Consider the following 15,968-nt stretch of genomic DNA (forward strand, 5'->3'; position numbering starts at 1 on the left):
CTCCTGGGCTAGGACAGTGGAGGCGTCACGCTCCCGGAGGTCATACGCCCAAGCCGGTGCTCGTGCCCGGCTGTCTCGTCGTCGCGGCGGCGCGCACGCCAGGCCGACGCCCGGGCCCGGGAGCCGCCGGGACTTCAGGGAGTCGCGGATGCCGCGCGTGGGGCCAGGCGGAGCGCACTGGCGCCCGGCGCTCGCGCTGGCGCTGCTGGGGCTGGCGGCCACTCTGGGCGCGTCCCCGACGTCTGGGCAACGCTGGCCCGTACCCTACAAGTGAGTGAGACGGAGCGAGGTGTGGAGGGGACCTGGAGAGCGCGGATCCGTTGTCCCAGCGCGCTCCGGGACACAGGGCACACTGCGGGCGACACTGCGAGCGTAGTTCCTAAATAGTTGGCTACTGGGGGTCCTCATCGGTTCAGTGCAGTTCAGAGTCCTGGATGGAATGGCGAGTGACATTATTGCACGGAGTGACTTTTAAGTACAACTGACTGACTCGGAGAGCAGGTTCAAACGTTTAAACACTGCATTTATTTCATGCTTTATCGTTAGCTGTCATTGCATAATATTTGGGCAGAATTTACTGGCAGGCTGCTTGCTCCACTGAGTCCTTACTGATCTAAATATCAAGCTCAGGAAATTTCCTCCCTGGGCCAGTCAGGATTGCCTTGTTGGTCCACTTCAACCTGGAGGTAGGTAGGGCTCCGAACCCGAGAAGCTGATTACAGTCTTTGACCCAGCTAAGTTTTGACAGCCGGTGGGGAATTGCGAAACACGAAGCACAGGAGGTTCGGGGTCGGGTGGGGCTGGTGTGGACACCATGAATTGGAAAGAGCTGCAGCTCTTAAAGCGAATGTTTTACCTAAGAGCATAAGGAGAGAGGACCGTGGAGTGATGGCGTGTTCCTCTAAGGAGTTCTTAGTTCTGAAGGCTGCAGACCAAATCTGGTTGCATCTGTTCATCCTAGGAAGGTTACTCAGAATCGTCATTCTCACATGCCCTGAACAGAAAACGGGAAGTGATAGTAGCACTCTCCTGTCTGGTGGAAGCCAGCTGTAGCCAAACTTAAAATATTTATGTGTTCTGTTCATGAACGTGTTCTGCTAAATGTATGTGAGGAAAAAAAAGAAGTTCGGGGTTGAAGCTGGTTTTCATGAAAATATTCACAAGGGGGCGGGGCTAAATACCCAATAAAACAAGAGACTGTAAATCTCAAAGTATTTTATTTAATACCAGGAGCCGGAGGATGACTGATCTTTTGTTTCTAAAGAAGCACAGACTTGACATTCCCACCTGACAACTGGTATATATAGATATATGTGAGAGCAGAAGGTTTTGTCCTGTGTTAAGACTGGTAGAATACTCGGGCAGGAACCTTTACGATCTCAGGATTCTTCCACTTTCCTTTGCACAGGTGCCACCAGGCACAGGAGGTGAGGGGACCCAAGGGTGCTGAGCCACGGTCCCAGTCTGTTCCAGTTGAGGTGTCTTTTGCTTTGAACATTGTTGTGGCCTGTGGACTAGCATCAGCCTCAATTTAACCCCAGCCACTCTTGATTCATACAACAAAGACAGCTTTCTGTCTTCAGCCTGATCAGATCTGCTTTTTAAAATCCTCAGACCTCAGGCAGGGCTCAAGGTTCCCATGTCAGGGGCTGTAGCATGCCATTTCATACTTCCCATGACAGATCCTGCCCCTGTCTACTTGAGGCTTGAATTCATGTCTGTAGCCCCTTCAGGGATTTCAACAGATCAGAACCACCCTTTCACAGGATCACATATAAGGAATCTTGCATGTCAGGTGTTTACATTATGATTTATGAAGTAGCAAAATTATGACGTGAGGTAATTTTTTGGTTGGGGTCAGCACAACATGAGGAACTGTATTAAAGGACTGCAGCTTTAGGAAGGTTGAGAGCCACTGAAGTGTTTCCTGTGCGTCTTATACTAATTTCTCCTTTGCCGGCCTAGCTTTCTTCTCTGTTTCCTTTGCTATCTGTGGCCAGCGGTTGAAACTGATTATCTTCCTCCTTTGTGCCTTAGGTCTCTATTTCCTTAGTTTCGTTCTTACCGAAGTTCCCTTCTGGCTTGTTTAACATCTTCCAAGCTCCAGCCCCAAGCTTGATGAGGAAGGGAACAGGGTCACACTCTTTGTCCCCCTTCCCCTCCACATAGTTCTGCACATGGCGGATCCTCAGTAAATATTAGGTAAATGCTCATTTTAAAATACAAAGTCTATTTAATGACTTCATATCCAGCATGTCTTTGGAAGTGTGTATATGAAAGCAAGTCAAGTGTACCTTTATATGCAGTCACCAGGAGCTAAGCTTTAAATATTTTTCCATAAAAGAATTGCTGAGGATTGAGGAGACGGCTCAGTGCGTAGCTGAAACTCTAACCTTATGGAAGGAGATGCAGAGAAAGGCGGATTCTTGAAGCTCATTGGCTATCCAGTTTAGTGACAGACCCTGTCTCAAAAAATAAAGGTATAAAGCAATCAAGTAAAGACACTCGTACACATGCACATAGTACATGTAACACCACACACACACACACACACACACACACACACACAGAGAGAGAGAGAGAGATAGAGAGAGAGAGAGAGAGAGAGAGAGAGAGAGAGAATGAGAACTGAGCCTGAAATGAAAATTGCGATCCTAAAGTGTGTCAGAAGAGCGATTCCTTTTAAGATGTAATGTGATGGCTCTCTTTCTTCCCAGGCGCTTCTCCTTCCGTCCGAAGACAGATCCCTTCTGTCAAGCCAAGTATACTTTCTGCCCTACTGGCTCACCCATCCCAGTTATGAAGGACAATGACGTCATCGAAGTCTTAAGGCTACAAGCCCCTGTTTGGGAATTTAAATATGGAGACCTCCTGGGACACTTCGTAAGAATGCATCTTGATCTTGTAACTTCGCTTAAGTAATTTAGTCATGACTTTGACTGAAACGAGTAATCCAGTGGTTACTAGGTCATATTGATTGATAACTCTGTATGTGTGGTTTATGTGAATGTCTCTGTGTGTGTGTGTACCTAATTGCAATCGTGAAGTGGCTGGAGGATGTTGGGTGTCACCCTTCACAGTATTCCTCTGGGACAGGGTCTCTCACTGAACCCGAGGCTTACGTTTTTGTCTGAACCTGGTTGGCCAGTGTGCTTGTCTCCTCCCTCAACACTAGAGTAACAGACACATGTGGAAATGACTGGCTTTTAGGTTCATGCCAGGGCTTTGAACTCGGGTCTTCATGCTTGCATAACCACGGCCCTTACCCATTCAGCCATCTCTGCAGCCTGTGATATACTTCTTAGCCCTTTTAAGAGTTTCTACTCAGTCTGCATGGCTCTGTGCAACTGAAATCTTGGCACCTGGAAGGTCCAAGGCAGGGAATTACCATTTCAGAGTCAACCTGGGGTAGAGAATTCGGCCTTCTCAAAAACAGAGCAAAGGTTGCCGTGAGTAGCCTGTGCCCTGGCCTCCCTCTGTTTTGCTGTGAAGGTTCATGTAATGGGCACCCAGGCCTTAGCGCAGTTGACACCTTGTTAGAGCCACCAAGACACCTTTCTGACCTGAAAGCTCAGGACATAGAGCCCAGCACTGGCCGAAATGAGAGAAAAGACCCAATCTATCATGTTAAATGATCCTGGGAAAGTCGCTAATGTATGAACCTTGTTTTTTTGTTTGTTTGTTTGTTTTTTAAATATCTGTAGCTTCCCTTACTGCTAATTATTCTTAATTGAAGTGTGTTAACCAGGATATGGGGTGTGTGTGTGTGTGTGTGTGTGTGTGTGTGTGTGTGTAAAAAGCCAAGATTGCTAAGGCTCTTGGCTACACAATTGGACAAGTTCCCCATGTTAGCCCTCTGGGCTGTGAATAAAGACTTTCTGTTGGCTTTAAGAGTCCATGTGTTCTTGGGAGGAGTTACATTGCAACGATCTAAACTCTCCTTCTGTACTCAGCTCCTGGGAATGAGAAGAAGGGCCTGACAGGCAGGAATCACTTCTTGCTCTCCAAGTTCTGCTCTAGGCCCTTTCCCAGTTCAGTGAATCACCCTGGGAGGTAGGCATACTCTTTTCTGGAGCATCCCTGAGGCTTGTCATGCTTACTGTATTACTTGGCTGTGAGAAGATTTCGAGGGTCTTCACACAGCTCACACCCCTGCTAAAATGAGCCCTAGTTGCCAAAGCCAAAGTGATGTGTGCCTGCAGCTTGAGGGGCCATGGTGTCACCGCCAGGATGGTGGCACGGAAGTGCAACCCCTTTGAGTGGTTGTTGTGCTTGGTGTGCATTTGTGGTCCCATGAGTGACCTGGGCCCATGGTTCTCTCACAGAGGATTTCATACCTGTTATCCATTCCTACACAGAAAATCATGCACGATGCCATTGGATTCAGGAGTACGCTGACGGGCAAGAACTACACAGTTGAATGGTATGAGCTTTTCCAGCTCGGCAACTGTACATTTCCCCACCTTCGGCCCGAAGTGAACGCTCCGTTCTGGTGTAACCAGGGGGCAGCCTGCTTCTTTGAAGGAATTTACGATAAACACTGGAAGGAAAACGGGACGTTGTCGCTGGTTGCAACCGTATCCGGTAAGGTTCAAAAGCAACGTAGGGTTTGATGGCCGCATCAGCGTGCGAGTAGAAGATTCCATTCGTTCACTGAACCCTCAGTCGTGTTCTGCCATGAGGTGATCATTTGCAACCTGTACTTCTGATAGCATTACACACCGAGCCAACTGGATCCTGATGTAGAGCCTTGCTAGGAGAGGTGTGGCTCATCTGCTCTGCCCATTATAAACACGAGCGAAACAAACGCTGTGTATAGATAAACTGGGATCCATATAGGGAACAGGGGATCTGTAAAATGCCCTATTAGGAAGGCCTCTTAACTGTGTCTGAAAAGAAACTGTGGTTATAACTTATTCTCACGGGGAGAAATATTAAGGATTTGCTGCTTCTGGGTCTGTCTTTCTTCTGAGTGCTCTACTTGGATCACTTGCCAGCATCTCCTGAGAGACTCGCCACGGTCTTCTCCCATGTTCAGATGGGGAAAGTGAAATACAGGTTAGAGCTATCCAGATAGTAAGTGGGACTCGAGCCCTGCAGGAGAGCCTTACAGACAGTTCTCTCAAGAACTTCAGTACCAGGGTTGGAGATTTAGCTCAGTGGTAGAGCACTTGCCTAGGAAGCGCAAGGCCCTGGGTTCGGTCCCCAGCTCTGAAAAAAAGGACCAAAAAAAAAAAAAAACAAAAAACTTCAGTACCTTGCCTCCCACATGTGGATGTTTGGGTCCTCTTGAGTGATGTTTAAGTGTTTCCCCTCTTAGCATTTTCTGCCGTTTTGTATTGGGAAGTTGATGGCGCAGTTAATTTTGCCTTTGTTGCATTACGTATCGCCGTCTCCTTTGTCGTCGGAACTTTGTCAGCTTATTCTGTGACCTTGGATCCCGTTTACCTTCCCGGCCCATTGCCTCTTCTGGGTAATGCAGGGCCTGCTCACTCGGTGTGTGAACCTTACTTTATACGTGTTGGTTGTCCACTGAATTGAGAGAACGCTGAAACGGAAGCCCTCTTTGTGACGCTGATTATCCCACATGGCCCCAGGTTTGGAGGAAAAGACCAGGGTATTTGTGGGGTTTTTTTACCCAACACTTTAAGACGCGTTAACTCAAAATTCGGTGGGGGAGGCTAAGACTTCCCTTCGGCTTTCACTGATAAGGAATTGATAACAGGTGATTTCAGCCCACCGGCTAGACTAACACTTTCACAGTCACAGAGCTGGACGGAACAGGCCACATCGACAGCTGCAGTCTTTTAAATGTAACCTGCAGTCTTTTCTTTTTTAGATTTTATGTATATGAATATACATTTTATTTATGTGTATGAGTACACTGTCGCTGTCTTCAGACACATAAGAAGAGGGCATCAGATCTCATTACAGATGGTGTGAGCCACCATGTGGTTGCTGGGAATTGAACTCAGGCCCTTTGGAAGAACAGTCAGTGCTCTTAACCACTGAGCCATCTCTCCAGCCCAATAACCTGCAGTCTTTTAACACAGCCACCACTTTTCTAATCTTCCTTCTACTTTCTAGTTTACATGACCCCAATATCCCAACCATGAAAGCCCATCTCTTTCAGCAAGACTCAGCGAGCCCAGTGGCTTCCTCTGTCTGGCATCCCAGGCCAGTCCATGGCCTCCTCCTCCTCCTCACAGAATTAGATCATCACATCCAACAGTGCCCACTCTTTTCTGTAGAATGCTTTCGTTTGCTCGAATTTAAGCTTGGTGAGTTCATTCTTTGCCCTGCCTATGATTAACCCTTTCCCCTGATCTTCTCTGGATGTTACAACACAGTGTTTGGAAGTCCAGCGTCTCCAAATCACTTACTAAGAGCCACGCCTCCAGTTCTAAAGCAGACTTTCTCACACTGCAATTTTATGTCCCTAAAAGCACTAAAGGGGTCCACTTGACAGATGAGTTCTTTATTTCATGAACTCAATCTCGTGTAACCCCAGAATGGATTGCTGGGAGCGAGATTCAGGGGCCTGGCTCTGTTGTGTCTACAGATGCCCGGGTAAGAGTCGCACTGTGAGGAAAAACGGCATTCTCTTTAAGGGTCTGAAGAGATTCTTCTGATCCAGTTCGAGGTGGAAGTAGAAGACTTAGCCACCAAGGAGGCTGTACAGTCTGTGAAGCCAGCACAAACAGGTTTGGTTGGCTGGTTAGAGGAATTTGCGTGCCTTATCAGCAGTATCTGGGCAAGCACAATAGAGGGGAAAACGGAACAGCTGGTGTTCACATGTTTGAGAGGATGCAGGTCTCCTCAGCAGCTGTTCTCCCATCTCTCTCTCTCTCTCTCTCTCTCTCTCTCTCTCTCTCTCTCTCTCTCTGTCTGTTTTTAATTTTATTGGGTATTTATTTACATTTCAAATGTTATCCCTTCCTGTCCATAAGCTCCTAAACCCCTCCCCTCCCCTTCTATAAGGGTGTTCCTATCCACCCCCTCCCAACAGTCCCCTACACTGGGGGTCCAACCTTGGCAGGACCAAGGGCTTCCCCTTCCACTGGTGCTCTTACTAGGCTATTCATTGCTACCTATGAGGTCAGAGTCCAGGGTCAGTCCATGTATAGTCTTTAGGTAGTGGCTTAGTCCCTGGAAGCTCTGGTTGCTTGACATTGTTGTACATATGGGGTCTCAAGCCCCTTCAAGCTCTTCCAGTTCTTTCTCTGATTCCTTCAACGGGGGTCCTATTCTCAGTTCAGTGGTTTGCTGCTGGCATTCGCCTCTGTATTTGCTGTATTCTGGCTGTGTCTCTCAGGAGAGATCTACATCCGGCTCCTGTCGGTCTGCACTTCTTTGCTTCATCCATCTTGTCTAATTGGGTGGCTGTGTGTATATATATATATATATATATATATATATATATACACACACACATACATACCACATGTGGGGCTCTGAATTTGCCCCTTTCTCTTGTTCTTACATTGTTTCTGTCTTTCCTCTTTCCCCACCTCCAGGTCTTGCTTCCCTTTTCGCCTTTGCTTCTTGCATAGAGAAGAATGGCTTTGGTAGATGTAGACCGACACTCTTGACTGTCACTCTGACTTTACCTTAAATACTTACAGAGTTTAAGGAGCCCTCTCCATATCCCCGCTGTATTTGCAATTCAACGGCCTTAAGAATGGAAGAAAATGGGGTCAAGGTTGCATACCTGTTGTGGGACGTAGGCTTTTAAGTCTTAAAGTATTTATTCTTTCATCCTGGTCTTAATTGGATCAGAACATTTTATAAGCAAGTTTATTTTGTTTCTTTTTCTTTTTAAACCAGGAAACACGTTTAACAAAGTGGCCGAGTGGGTGAAGCAGGACAATGAGACTGGGATTTATTACGAGACATGGACAGTCCGGGCCAGCCCAGGAAAAGGGGCGCAGACATGGTTTGAATCCTACGACTGTTCAAATTTTGTCTTAAGGACATATGAGAAATTGGCTGAATTTGGAACAGATTTCAAGAAGATAGAAACAAACTATACGAAAATATTTCTTTACAGCGGAGAACCGATTTACTTGGGAAATGAAACGTCTATTTTTGGGCCCAAAGGAAACAAGACCCTTGCTTTGGCCATAAAAAAATTTTACGGCCCCTTCAAACGGTATTCGTCAACCAAAGATTTTCTGTTGAATTTCTTGAAAATTTTTGACACAGTGATTATGCACAGAGAGTTCTACCTGTTTTATAACTTTGAGTATTGGTTTCTACCTATGAAACCCCCCTTTGTCAAAATAACGTACGAGGAAACCCCTTTACCTACCCAACATACGACATTTACCGACCTGTGACAGCCTCCCTCTGCTGCTGCTACTCTCCATCCACCAGCATCCATATTCTCCCGGGGCTGTGCCTACACTGGTGTCTTTGGTCACCTTCACCTCCTGGGGCGCCTTGTCGGAAGTACAGTATATGTCAAGACTCCCGGAAAGAAGCAGAAACCTTAATTGTATTGGCCAAAGTGAATGGGTTGCAATTACTCGATCTCAGCCATGGAGATTCTTTGATCCCAAGGTTAACATGTTTTCTCGGGCCACCTTTTCTGTTACAGTAGTGATATTTCTTAGTTTGGGTTACTTTTTTGTTTGTTTGGGTTTTTTTGTCTCTAAAGAATAGTTGTTTTTATAGTTATTACAGCCCTGGGGGTCCAGGTGAACTGCTTTCTAGTCACATAACCTTAAAGCCTCGTTTGGACGCCATTACTGGAGCCTGTCTAATGCCCCCTAATAGCATTCCTCTAGACATGGCAAAGACAGTAGAGCTGTTGTGACAGGGGCCACCTAACATCTCTAGATGTATGTCCTTGCCTCTAAAATGACTCACCTACCAGGTACATGAAGATTGGGGGCACCTATGTAGGCATGGGGGGACATACTGAGTGCATATATGGCCTCTCTTGGGACCAAAAGCACCCCGACAGACTACACATGGCTTCAGTTCTTCAGTACAAGCCGTGGACGTGTCTGCCTCCAGACACAGCTAGGTGAAGTGTTCTGACTTCCCGTGTGTGTCCTCTGGTTTTTCTCCCGCCATCATCACAGAGAGTACACCCTTCTGCAAAGGGTGGAATTTCGTCAGGGACCCTTGTCAGCTCACTACGCTGCCGTTAGAGGCATTAGACAGGCTCTCGGGGCCTGTATTTTGATCAGTTGAACTCCGGTTGGTTCGGTTTGTTTCCCTATTTAACACTAGCACAATAATCAAAGTCTTTAAATATAGACATTATTGTATTATTATTATTATTATTATTATTATTATTAGACATATTATTAGGTGCCAGTTTTTAATTGCCGCCTAACAGCTGACTGCTTCTTGAGAGGTTAGTACACGACTGCTGAGCTGTCTTAAGAAGCCTCAAGTGTGTAAGTCAGGGCTTAGCAAGATAAAATGACCTGGCATTGTGTTTTCACTCAGGGTGCACTGGGTGCCTTTCAGCCCTCTTCAGATTGTGGCCTTATACCGGTATCTATGCACCGAATGTCACCAGCCTGTGTTGTTTCTATTCAGTCTAATTAAAAAACAAACAAAACAAAAAGCCCTCAAGAAAAAAAGGGGGGGGGTGCTTGGACTTTGTGTCTTTGATCTTATTTGTCTAGGAATTTACTTTTTATTGTTTAAACCCCACAAAGCCAAGGTGACCCCAGATGACTGGATAGTCACGAAGTGCACTGTTCTGCCTACCCTGGAGAAGTAGACTTGTCCTCATACACAGAGGGACCGTCTTCCGCTGCCTCCCCTTTACCAACCCAACGATGTTGCCTCTTTGACCTCGTTTTCAGGATGAGGTTAAGAATCTTCACATTACTACTATCTAGTGGCTAAACTCAGGCAACACTAATCTATACCATGCTGAGTCACTGTGGAAAAGGTAGAATTTCCCTGCTGCCCTTTGGTGACAAGCTGAGAGGTTTGTACGGGTATGTCATTTTAAATCAGACTTTGGTTTGTAGCAAGGGAGGTGTGTGGCGTGCTCAAGGAACTTGACTTCTAAGATAAGATTCTACTTCGTTAAAGAGCATGGGGGGGGGGTGTGTGAGGGTTTTTTACTCCTGTGAACAGACACCATGACCAAGGCAAGTCTTGTAAAAGACATTTAATTGGGGGCTGGCTTACAGTTCAATCCAGTATCACCAAGGCAGGAACATGGCAGCATCCAGGAGCTGAGAGTTCTACATCTGAAGGCTGCTAGCAGAATACTGATTTCCAGGTAGCTAGGGTGACCGGTTTAAGCCCACACCCACAGTGACACACCTACTCCAACAAGGTCATACCTCCTAATAGTGCCACTCCCTGGGCTAAGCATATATAAACCATCACAGGGCGCTATCCCAAAAGCTGTTGTCTAGCTGGGCTGCCTGGTCTGGCCTCAGTGGAGATCAAATGTCCAGCCTCTCAGAGACATGGACATGGCATGTTGGGGGTAAACTCAGGGGGTGCCCATTCCCCCCAGAAGAGAAGGAATGGGGGATGGGAAAGGATAGGAGGAGGGGGTGACTAGGAGGGGAACAGTGAGCAGGATGTAAAGTGAATGAGTAAAGTAAAAAGGAATTAAATGTAAAGAAAAGGCAAAATGTTTCTTTGTGGAGAACGTTAAATGAGAAGTGCTTGTGAAAGCACTTGAGTCAGATGGTGATGGCGGAGAGGCACGAGTCACATGATTCCCCAAGAGTTTATCAAGCTGTGAAATGGATACAAGGTAAAAGACAGTGATTGAAGTTAGGTGACTCAGAACATCTTTCAAACAGTAGTAGGGAAATCAAAGTGACCTGGGCAAAACGGGGTGTCTCTGACTTGGAAGGCACTGCTTCGGTTGGGCTTTAAAATTCCAGGCACCTGAAGCTCACAGTCACAAAAAATTTCCACTGAGTCAATGCAATTCATAGGCAAGGGGTTCCACTAGATTCATAGACGGGAGCTATAAAAGAGGGTTCTTGTGTAGCAGAGTAGATTTTCTGGGATAACATCAGAGTCTAGATCTCTTTTGTATTTAAAGCAGCAGAAACTGAGCATGGGGAATGGCTGAGCCATTGGCTCCCCGTGAGACAGTCAGTGATGCTTTAGGACCCAGACAGGCATGCTCATCAGGGAGAAAGTTGGCTCTCCCTTCTGGGATCTCTGGCTTTGGCAAAGACAGAACTGTGCAGAGGGTGAAGTTCAGTTTTAGATTTTAAGCCAAGGAAAACCTTTTAAGGTCTCCTGCTCTAAGAGACTGCCTGGCCAGTGTTTAGCTCCTGCTTTTTTGTCAAAAACAAGGATCTACAGATTAAACTTTGTTGCCATGTAAGTTATGGTATTTTCCTATTCCTGTGTCAGTTCACTTTACACACATGTAATATTTCTTCTAAGAGCTTGACTATTAGGGCTTCAGAGTAAACATATCACCCACGAATCTGGCTCATTAATGGGTAATTTACTGTTGCAGATAGAAGGAAACAGTTAAAAGGTGAAGTAACTCAAACACTCAGAACCTCTATTCAATAGTGGCTCCCTAGACAGACAACAGGAAAAACATTATAAGACCCTAAACACGACATCTATCGTCCCTCCCTCCAAAGCCCAGTACACACGGAAAAGACAGCAGAAGGAACCAAGGGCTAGGGGATCACAAGGGGCACCATGAGAGGCTGCCATCTAGGCAAGCAGTGGAAACTGCACTCTGCAATGTGTACCTGCGACTGTTTATCCGCCCTAGATGGTGTTATAAACATTACGTCATGGATGGGGATGGGGCTCAGGGCCACACCCTTCACAAATTACTGGTAGCTTGTATGGGGGTGGGGGGTGGGGGAAGTCACTTTCTCCAGTGGTACTGCCACTCCTAAACTGCCCGTGTTTCCGTAACCTCCCACCCTGTTCATGTGGGCAACTCTCATAATTAAAGTTAGTGGATTCCAAGGGTTAAAAAAAAGACTCGAGAGTAGAAGGGAGTTCGGCAAGAGAGGACGGCAGAGTAAGGGAGAGTGGAAAATGACCAAAATGCGTTATATACAAAGTGTTTAATAACAATACATTCTTCAGTCTGTCTCACATGTGATGTGTCTGGGAGTACTGAGCCTAGGGATATCTGTCTGTCTGTCTCTCTCTCACACACCCACACACACTCACGGAAGGGAAGCGGTCTACCACTGAACTATTACATTCCTACAATCCTTTTTAACTTTGTGAAAACAAGGTCTAGGTTGCCTTTCACTCATAGCTCATTCGGCCCCGAATGTGTCTGAATGTGCATCCTCTGGCTTAGCCTTCTGAACAGCCTGTCTGTTCCACCACACCCCGCCAACTTTTGAAAAGAAACACATTTGTATTTACCCTTGAATGTGCAGGTAGCTTCAAGGTCTTCTGACTGCCTTCAAGAGTTTCTTCCTTGTTGGAACTATTCAGGTATTTACATTTTGATTATTAATTAATTCTAAGAATAACCTTTAACTCTCTGAGACAATGCTTTTGTTATCTTAAAGAAGGGTTTAAGGCCAGTAAACAGGTGATACTTTTTACTTTTTGCTAACACTAAAAATGGCCTCAAATAGAAACAGGTTTTGGAAACAGATTGCAGTAACTTATTACTGTTTAGCAAGGCGTATTTTAAAAAGATGGCCTAGATTACCAATTACAGCAAATTGGACTGTTTCCTGAAACTTACTTAAGATACATTAATTTCTATTGTTTTAAAACTATTCTGATTTATATAGATTTCTAATATGGCTTGCTAGGCTAAAGAAAACTCTAAGAATGTTTTTGTAAAAATATCTATCCTTGTTTTAATTATGTGTGAGTGTCTAGGTCTGTCTATGTAAATGAATGCAGGTGCCCAGGGATGGCAAAGGTGTCAGTCTTCTGGAACTGGACTTACAAGTAGTCATGAATGATGTGCATGCTAACAACTGCCAAGAGAATCCACCAGCTTTAACCCCAAGAGTCATATTTCCAAGTAGAGTATAGCTTTCATTCTGAATATATAAAGAAGCTATTCCTTATTTTTAATCATAAAAGAATTTATATTTCACGGTAAGTTTCACAAGTATTAGAGCATCAGAATAGAATCAGTGTGCCAAGTTTTGTATCTTCAAAGTAGACTGTTTAAAAGACTACCATATAATAGATTCTGAAGCTATCATAATATATATTGTAGTATATGTTTGATTAGTTCTCTAAAGTTATAAAAATACAACCGCAGTAGTAACTATCTTTATTCTCAAATTGATAAAACCATTTAACATATATTTTACAGTATAAACAAATTAAATGCTATGCATTTTGCTTATAAAGTGACTTAAAGTATTCAAGCATGTAATTCAATTTGTACAAAAAGTTAAGTTTTCAAATAAAGCTTTGGTTAGTAAAACTGACTATATACCATCAAATCCATTTTTCAATGTTGTTCAGAAAAGTTAAAAAAAATAACCCAGAACCTAACCAACTAGCACAAGTATTTCCTATACAGCCAGAGCTCCCTACTATTCAGTAAGGGTAAAATGTTCTCAGAGTTGCCTTTGACGTGGAACTCTGGGCCGGTCTTTTCCTTCTCAACTGCCGTGCCTGAAAGAACGCCATCACTTCTGAAGTTTAAGCTGTGTAGAAAGCCACACTCTCTTTTGTTCTTAGTTAGGTCATCTGTCTTTAGGACTGTTAGCTTCCATAGCCTCAGGCTTTATAAAAGCCCCACTGAAACATGCTGCTGGGGTGAACCACTTCTAACTTCTCTCAGAGCAGGCGTCTGTTAGCACTAGTGCCCAGAACCCAAGCTCATACAGTACCTAAAAAAACAAAACAGAACAAAGACCCCCAAACCTTAGTATCTTTATACTATATAGAGTCTAGAATCTACCTTTATTTGTATGAAAGTAATAGGAAAAGCTACATAACTTAAATATAAAATACCAGTTTCAACCAAATTGACAATCACAAAACTGTATTTTCCTATTAAAATGTTCCAGTTCACTGAGTAGTATTTACTCGAGTTATAATGAAATATATTTTTTTTAATTTAGTGTTTCTGAGCTGTACAGATACTCTTTCATTTTTAAAGCTGTATTTATTGTAGCTATGTCACTCCAAACTTGAAAGCATGAGCCATCACTACGGTTCACTGAGACTAATATTCTTTCATCAAACTGTTCTGAAACAATTTATAAAGTTCTACTTTTAATTATTTCAGTTGGGTTTTTAAGTAAAATTTTCATTTAAATTGTTGTGTAATAGTTTAAGACTAGTTTAAATAAAGATTTAGAGAGAGTAAAGCATTCCTTTACATACAAAGCCTCAGGCACCAAGGACATTAGTGACAGAACAAAGAGTGCATGTGGTTTAGCATTTTACACAGGGACCTAAAGTTTATACAAAGCTAAGTGCTAGCTCTCTCCTACTCCACAGATTCCTCTAGATTTGATCCCGGCTCTCTCTGTGTGCCCTCCTTAATAACCACGGCAACATTTATCAGTGTTCTAAGTTCTTTGATATTTATATCTTTATTTTTAAAACAGCTTCATTATGTTTGAAAACATTCACCCAGTGTCTTCTGAGCGCTGTCATACATGTCTCTCACAGAATGCTCACTTTCCTGAGCTGTATTAAACACCTTATAACAGGTGTATTTAGAACTGAAGACCCTAAAATGTCAAGTTTACATTTTTTTTAAAAAAATGCATAGAGAACATTTCAGAAAACCTATTAGTACACTTCTGAGATATTACAACACTCAGGTTGTTTCCTTCAGACTATGAATTACTTAATTTTCATAATTGGATATTACTTTCAAATATGGAACAACATTTTTAATTTTTAAACATTTGATTGCTATTAGGCTGCAAAAAAAAAAAAAAAAAAGGAGTTATCTGACCCAAACTGTAGGTCTTCCGACAAACGCCCTTCATTACACAAGCTCACCAAAGATGCCAAATTTCTATGCCACAAAACAGAATTACAGCTCTCGAGCAGATAAACGTTTATTAGGATGCGTTTTCTTAAAAGGAAGGTGCTACTCACTCACCACGCCCCCTGTCATGCAGTCCCTTACCACGTAGGCATCATGTCTGGAAACCACACCCTGCCAAGATGCTTGGACACTTCCCAATGAATCTGTTCCAAACTATACTTCTGGTCAGGAATTAACACTTCTTCCATAATGGATAACTGAGACAGGCGGCCCCCACACATCTTTACAAACTCGACAAAGGCACTACATGAGACCTCACACTCCCCCAGCCCAATAGCTGACAGATTTTTGCAACGTTCTGCAATGCGAATCAACTCTTCATCAAGGGGCCGCAAGCCATTGGCACACACTACCAGTTCTACTAGTCTGGGGCAGGTCATGCCCACGCGGCCAAGCACATCTTTGCTGACTGATCTCCCAAAGTAAAGATGAGTGGCAGGGATTTCATAACGGAAGAACGGGTCAAACTCCTCTTCGTACAGGAAAAAATACATCACTAGGTTGACCTTCGGTGAGTGCTTGATGAAGGCGTCCCAGCTGCTCTTCTGGATCGTGTGGAAGTGTGTCTGTCCCGGGTTCTCACTGACAACATCAATGCGCAAATGTTCTAAGCGAACGTGCTTTTCAGAAGACAGTGCGAGCAACAGCTCATCACTGAGCAAATGGTAGTTCAGGGCCAGCTCCCGTAAGCCATGACACTGATCAGCCACACACAGAATCCCTGGCAGGGGGAAGAAACAACGCCCAATTACTTAGAAATTATTGTAAAATTTACCTGTTCAACTGTTTAATCAAGTGCATGTCCTAGAAAATACCCACATTTCCCTTTTCACCAATTAACGCAGTTTCAAACTTCAGTTGTGATAATGAATTACAAGTTATACCCACTCATATTATTTATCTTTTTTTTTTCTTTTCTTTTTTTCGGAGCTGGGGGCCGAACCCAGGGCCTTGCACTTGCTAGGCAAGCGTTCTACCGCTGAGCTAA

The 15,968-nt window shown here is 44.3% G+C and overlaps 2 protein-coding genes across 6 annotated transcripts in view; one reads left to right on the forward strand and one right to left on the reverse strand.

Moving 5' to 3' along the window:
- On the forward strand, positions 1-13,394 carry Cln5 (CLN5, intracellular trafficking protein). Of its 2 annotated transcripts, none has more exons than XM_039093400.2 (4): positions 1-270; positions 2,718-2,904; positions 4,359-4,584; positions 7,828-13,394. In XM_039093400.2, exons 1-4 carry the CDS (start codon positions 149-151, stop codon positions 8,337-8,339), a joined length of 1,047 nt encoding a protein of 348 aa, XP_038949328.1. In that variant the 5' UTR covers positions 1-148; the 3' UTR covers positions 8,340-13,394. The 2 variants fall into 2 exon arrangements, with proteins under 2 accessions (XP_038949328.1, NP_001178618.1); NM_001191689.1 differs by having other exon boundaries at positions 149-270; positions 2,718-2,883; positions 7,828-9,862.
- Fbxl3 (F-box and leucine-rich repeat protein 3) overlaps positions 13,219-15,968 on the reverse strand; it is a 19,884-nt gene continuing 17,134 nt past the window's right edge. For 3 of the 4 annotated variants that reach the window (XM_039093401.2, XM_039093402.2, XM_006252442.5), the window contains one exon: positions 13,220-15,701. In XM_039093401.2, coding sequence (XP_038949329.1) covers positions 15,058-15,701 — 644 coding nt within the window. In that variant the 3' untranslated portion in view covers positions 13,220-15,057. 4 annotated transcript variants of the gene reach the window in all.

Source organism: Rattus norvegicus, chromosome 15, assembly GCF_036323735.1.
Source record: "Rattus norvegicus strain BN/NHsdMcwi chromosome 15, GRCr8, whole genome shotgun sequence".
In the NCBI taxonomy this organism is placed as follows: domain Eukaryota; kingdom Metazoa; phylum Chordata; class Mammalia; order Rodentia; family Muridae; genus Rattus; species Rattus norvegicus.